Source organism: Peromyscus leucopus, chromosome 9 (genome assembly GCF_004664715.2).
Source record: "Peromyscus leucopus breed LL Stock chromosome 9, UCI_PerLeu_2.1, whole genome shotgun sequence".
Taxonomy (NCBI): Eukaryota; Metazoa; Chordata; class Mammalia; order Rodentia; family Cricetidae; genus Peromyscus; species Peromyscus leucopus.
In genome coordinates, this window is record NC_051070.1 from 93,512,022 (window position 1) to 93,518,616 (window position 6,595).

At 39.5% G+C, this 6,595-nt stretch overlaps 1 protein-coding gene across 2 annotated transcripts in view; it reads left to right on the forward strand.

Annotated features, from left to right (window-relative positions):
* The window catches only part of Ngly1 (N-glycanase 1), a 58,889-nt gene extending 52,529 nt beyond the window's left edge, over positions 1 to 6,360 (forward strand). For both annotated transcript variants that reach the window (XM_028875668.2, XM_028875669.2), the window contains exons 11-12: positions 5,206 to 5,383; positions 5,688 to 6,360. In XM_028875668.2, the coding sequence (XP_028731501.1) occupies positions 5,206 to 5,383; positions 5,688 to 5,863 (354 nt within the window). In that variant the 3' untranslated portion in view covers positions 5,864 to 6,360. The remainder of the gene's footprint in view (positions 1 to 5,205; positions 5,384 to 5,687) is intronic.
* The last annotated feature ends 235 nt before the right edge of the window (positions 6,361 to 6,595 follow it).

Sequence of the window (6,595 nt, forward strand, 5' to 3'; positions counted from 1 at the left end):
TCTTCTGGCCTGCAGTCATACATGCAGACAAAACACTGTATACATAGTAAATAAGTCTCTTTTAAAAAAAAGAAAGAAAGAAAAATCAGACAGCAAGCCATGGGGAGCAAGCCATCAAGCAGCATCCCTCCATGGCCTCTACATTAGCTCCTGTCTCCAGGTTCCTGCCCTTGCTGCTTTTGATGATGAACTGTTAAATAGACCTGTGAGCTAAATAAACCCTTTCCTCCCCACGTTGCTTTTGGTCATGGTGTTTCATCACAACAATAGTAACTTCTAAGACAATGACCTAGTATAAGAAGGATATGTGGACTAGCTATTTGATAGCATAAGTTCTAGAGGAATATGAATCTCAGATGTTGGAAAGAGAAGATTTAAAAAGTCACTAACTTCCTGATTCAGAAATAAGATGTGAGTGGGCTTTTGTAAGAAGACAGTTTCTCAGCTTTAGGACAAGATATGGAGCAGAGTGCATAGGATTGTGGAGATAGTAAGTAGGGAAGTACAGAGATGGGAAGCAAGTTGTGCTTGGGGAACAGTGTGTGGAAAGGGTATGCAGAGCAGTGGGGAGTGAAAGTAGAGGGGGAAAAGTTGTCATACCCCAAGAACTCAAATGACCTTGCAATTGTTGAGTCAGGGAGTATGGGGTTATTATACTAGTACCCCAAGGAGGTAACTCCAGAAGCTAGAGGTGGGATGAATCAGAAATAGCACAGAAGGATTTAAATACAGGGCAGCTGAAAGTGGATTCATTTTAATTTCAGCGATAAAATAGAATAACCAAAATTAGGATTCATGAGCAATGCCAATGTGCCAGCAGTGAATTAAAGTCCCTTGAAGTACAGGCGCTCTGCTGGGTGTCTGTGGGAAGGGTGCCTACAGGTGCCTGTGGAATGAATGGGGAACTTAGAGTGAACATCAGCAGTCCATGCTGCAGAAGTTCTTCAACCCTCACTAAAAGCCAGACCAGAAAGTCACAGCAAATGTTTCTCAGTCCTGAACTCTCGATCTATTTGTATATTTCATGACAGACACCTCACCCACGAGCTGTACATGCCTCGGTGTATGTGCATATGCTAAAAAGGGCTGGGCTGGGTTGCTAGAGAAAAAGCTTCATGATTCCAGTTTTACCAGAGTTCCTGCTGAGGTCAGAGAGCAGCACTCATCTCGTCAGTACACCCAGGGAGTACATAGAAAATAGGCACAGTGGAAATGAAGCCTGTCAATTAAAAACCCAGTAAGCAGCAACTGGTCTGTGAGTAGGACATTGAAGACAACCTGCAGGGGCCAGCAAGGTGACTCAAAGATTATAAACATGTACTGCTCTTGTAGAGGATGCAAGTTCAGTTCTCACCATGTCGGGTGGCTCACAGCTGCCTCGAACTCCAGCTCCAGGATCTGAATCCCTCTTCTGGCCTCCACTGTCACATGCACTTACAACACACACACACACACACACACACACACACACACACACACACACACACACACACATGCACACGCATGCACGCGCGCACTATTTGGGAGCTTAGAAAATGTTTTCTCTCCTAAATAAGATAGAGTTACTTGTCCTGCTGGTATTCATTAGTCATAGACTTGACTATAATCAAAGTCTTTCTATAAATCATATTTAATGTGCTTCAGGTTACCAAACTAGACATTCCTACCACATCTAAAAGTATCATTTCATCATTTGAGTAAAAATACTGTGGACAGAATATATTGTATGAAAAAAGAAATAAGAGTTTTTAATATAAATATGGTTTGTTTCCATATTACATTACTTTAGCATAAGTACCCTTTTATTTGCTCACAGCATGTTTGTTTTCTTAGGCATTGATGAATTAAAAATATAAACCCTAATAAATCTTAAGTTTCTATGGTCTTAAAAGCTACTACCTTTAAGACTAAAAAAATAAATAAATTTGTAACCGAGTAGTTCTTTCTGGCATGTTCAGCAGCTTTTATAATCCTTAAGTTATGATCAAAGCTACAGTTGTGACCCAGACCCACTCAATACAATCAAGGTAATTCTGAGAGTAAGCTAGTAATTTGAAATTAACTTGGCTTTAAATGACTATATTCTGTGCCCATCATTAGGGGAAACATGGACTTAGAAATGTTTACTGAGGTATAAATGTTTATTTTTGTCTTCACTGCTTTCTCCTAGACTTAGCTCTTTCTAACCGCCTTTCTTCTGGTAGCCGCTTTGTTTGGCTTATCTTTCCTAAATAACAACCTTTAGTGGCCACTCCTTTAAAGGGGTATTCAGGCTGTGACTAATCCTAAAGTAGATACCCAGTAATTTAAAATGGTTGAGACCAGTGACTCCCAGGGATTATGGTACCATCACAGAGTCCCAGGTTCTTACAAACAGCTACAAGAGGAACATACAGTGTGGGAATGGTGAACACTAAAGGCTGTTAGAGCGAGGTTGTCCTGAACTTAAGTGGACTTGATAGTGCCACACCTCTGAGCTTATGAAAAGCAAACAGTGGTTGACAATCCATATCTGGGGGTGGGGTTGAGGCAGGGTCTTACTGTCAGCTGTAGCTGGCCTGAAACTTGCTGTGGCATTAGCCTGGCCTCAAATGCAGAGATCTTCCTGCTTCTGCCTCTTGCTTTATACATACATACATACATACATATGTATGTACATATACATACATATACACACATATATATACATACATATACACACATGTATATATATGTGTGTGTGTGTGTGTATTTATATATATACATATATAAAGTGCAGGTGACTGTGACAGTTAGACCAGAAGAAGAATCCAGATCTTTTGCAGATAGAGACACAGGAAGTTGTGAGCCACCTAATGTCAGTTCTAGGATTGGAATTCGGGTCCTCTGTAAGAGCTAAGACATTCTCTTAATAGCTGAGCCATCTCTCTAGCCCCCAAGACTATTTTTGTAGAGCAAGATTGTTCAGTAGATATATTATCTCTAATTTACTAATTCTGATAACATTTAAAATTAATGAGGGTTGCCCTCACTAGGGTTTCTATTGCTGTGATAAATCAATGCCAAAAGCAGCTTGGACTATACCTTTGTAGTCCGACTGAGGGAAGTCAGGCAGGAACTCAAGCAGGGAAGTAACTTGGAGGCAGGAACTTAAGCAAAGGCCATGGAGGGGTGCTGCTTACTAGTTTCTTCCTCATGGCTAGTTTAGTTTGCTCTCTTATACAACAGAAAACCACCAGACATGGGCCCTCCCACATAGACTTGCCTTCATGCATATATATGTAACCAGTTTATTTTGTAGCTTTAGCTAAAAGTGCCCCCCTTAAGCAAATTAATTTATCTAGCATTCATATTTTTTTTTTATGGAATGAACTTAAATTACTAAAAAAAAAATGTGAACTACTTGTCTGCTTTTCAGGTGAGATGTGTTTAAGGCCAGAGATTGCCTAATACTTGATTTTTCTGGTATTTGTTTTCTAAGACCTGATTAGTGCTATATTTATATATGCTGGTTTAATCCCACCTTGTTTGTAACCGTTGATAGCCTGGAGTATCTGGTACGAAGACTGATTCTAATTGAGCTTTATATTCACCTTCTCCAGATCATTCCTCATCTATAATGGACCCCAAGTGCAGCTTCATTTTCCATAGTGTGTTTTCACGTTAGTGTTCTTGGACTTCCTACAGACATACAGGGTTTAGAAACACTGTCTCATCTTAGACTAGGCAGCAGTAGTTCCTGCTAAGTTACTTTTTCAGCCCCTTGCACATTAATGGGAACTGCAATTATATTGTTGAATATGAACTAAGAGCTATAGATCCACAGGTTTTCTTTATATTCTACTTTCTCCTGCCATTTGGAGTATTCTGAAAGGGTAATTTTCTCAATTAAGAGTCCTTCACAAGTATATCTAGGTTTGTGTCAAATTGACAAAAACCAACCCACACAAGTTTATTTAACCTGGAAAAAAAGAGTTAGTACAATGATAATAGTGGTTAATTTTACCCAATGATAGAGACTATAATACAAAATACAAAAAGATGCTGCCATAGTAGGTATTTGCCATATGGTCCTTTCAGCCATATGCGCCACAGTTAAAGAGTGTCAGTTATGTGTTTCTAGATGAACCAGTCAAATTTGAATACCTTGCCCATTTGTGTGTATTATATAATTACATATTTTATATAATTACATTACATGTGCTTGATAACTACTTCAAGTTTATTAGAACCTACTCCCCCATGAATCCAGAGCCCCAGAGCACTTTTGATGTGGTTACATTAGACAGAAACCCAAGAGATAATAACACTGAAATAAGGAGAGGTTGGTGAGTTCAGGCATGATGAGATTTTGAAAGATTTGGAAGTCGACAGTTTAAATTTAAGGCAGGAGCCTGGTCCTTGAGATACATGCTAGACTAGGCAGAGGTCATGGAGGAAGTGGGACTTAGACACTTAATCTGATGGGACTGGTTAGGACAGAGCCGTGCTAGTCAGGGTATCGAGATGCAAGTGTTATACTTCACGGCTAGTGCAACGTAGTGAGGACGGGGTCTTTTCCAGAGCCCTTCTTTCTCTGGTACAGACACACAGAGGTGTTGTGGGAGTACAGACAGAAGAGGAGATAATAGAGGGAGTGGGTCAGCCTGCAGAGGACTAGGTACAGATGTGAGTCCCATGGCATGTAGCGAGGGCTCCTGTGACAGGGATGTACTAGAATCAGCCCTAGACCTGGGCTCCTTACACTGTGGCATTTAAAGTGGGAAGGAGCCCTACGTGTAAGAGCATGGAGTACTCTGGAAAGGCAGCCTGTACGGCACTTCTGCATCCCTCGGTAGTGGCTGAGCAGATGTCATGTCCGTGGAGAGGCTGTGGCCTCACTATGGGAAAGTATGTATAAAATCCTGACTGAGGAGATGAGCTAAGGGGCAGTCATTTATAAGGACAATTCATGCTCAGCATTGTTCTTCTCAGTGCTTGCTTTAAGTAATGAACTTCTAAATAGACTATAGTTTAGGGACACATGTACGCTAATAACTTTCTACATACCAAAAGATGCCATAGGATATTGCTGATGGCAACAAAAAAAAATGCTAACAGAATCTTTTTAGTCAGGAAAATTTCATCTTTAATTATTGTTTATTCAAAGTATCCTGCAGTGATGAGACTTCAGCTTTCTGCACTGATTTCTTCTGAAAATTCCTCCCACTTTCCCTGACTTTCTAGGTGTATTTGGCCCGAAAAGAAGGATCATCTTTTGCTTATATTTCCTGGAAGTTTGAGTGTGGGTCAGCTGGCCTGAAAGTAGATAACATTTCCATCAGAACGAGTAGCCAAAGCTTTGAGAGTGGATCCGTGCGGTGGAAACTACGGTCTGATAAAGCTCAAGTCAACCTGCTGGGAGGTGGGTGCCAGAGTGCAGGCTGTGAGCTGCAATGCATTGAACTGAGCTGTACCAAAGCGTTACTCATATCGCTGTGGTAAAATATTTAATCTCATTTTGTATTAGGTTTGTGTATGTGGTGAAACACGTGCAGGGGAAAAATATCTCTGTTCCAAAGGATAAATTTCTTTTGTAAAGAAAAATATCTCCTTTTTAAGGGTTGATTTTTAAACTGTCAGTCTTATAAAAAGTGCATTCCAACCCTCCTGATGCTTTTCAAATTACCAAAACTCAAGTATAAATTCTTTTTTTTTCCCTCCAACAGATAAAAATCTTCGTTCCTATAATGATTTTTCTGGTGCCACAGAAGTTACATTGGAAGCAGAATTAAGCAGAGGAGATGGAGACGTTGCTTGGCAACATACCCAGCTGTTTAGGCAAAGCTTAAGAGACCATGGAGAAAATGGCTTGGAGATAATTATAGAACTCAGTGACCTCTGAAAGCCTGAACTTCAGGGACAAGCTGGCCACAACCAGGAACTGGCCATGGCCTCTAGTGGTGGGCTAGCTCAGTGTGTGTCTAGTTGGCAGTTCACCCTGTCCAACAGGTTTCTTTTGCTGGCTATACATCATGTAATCCTCATTAAAATATATCTTCATAGTGTGGACCATAAGAAATCTTCAATTAAAAACTCACTTCTGCCTGTGATTAAACTTTGGCATAAGATATGTGGCATAAAGTAACCATATGAAGTTCTAATCTAAATACTGTTAGTTAAGTGTAAAAGGAAATAATGGTATTCATGATTAAATGCTGCTCATAACTGGTAAAAATCTGGGGCTGCTAGTCACTTAACATTTTCTGATTAGATTTTCGTAACATTCTTAATTTTAAATAAATATGAAAGTCAAGTATCTCTTAAGTTATATGCATGAAGGTTTTTATGATTGTAAATGTATGGACAGTTAAAAAATAAAGCAGATTATTTTGTCTTATACTTTTTCATTGCTTATCTTGACTAAAAACTGGCTTTTTTGGGTATGATGAACATTGAAAACTTCCTCAGTGTATACAATTTAACATAGCTAAAATTCAAAGATACATTGCAAATTCCATAATGTATGGAACTTGGTAGCTCTGAGTTATAAGCTACCTCGTTGAATGCAATATTCTTGGCTTTGAAACTATATTGTATGAAAAAAGTTAAACAGTGTGAATGAGATCTGAAGCCA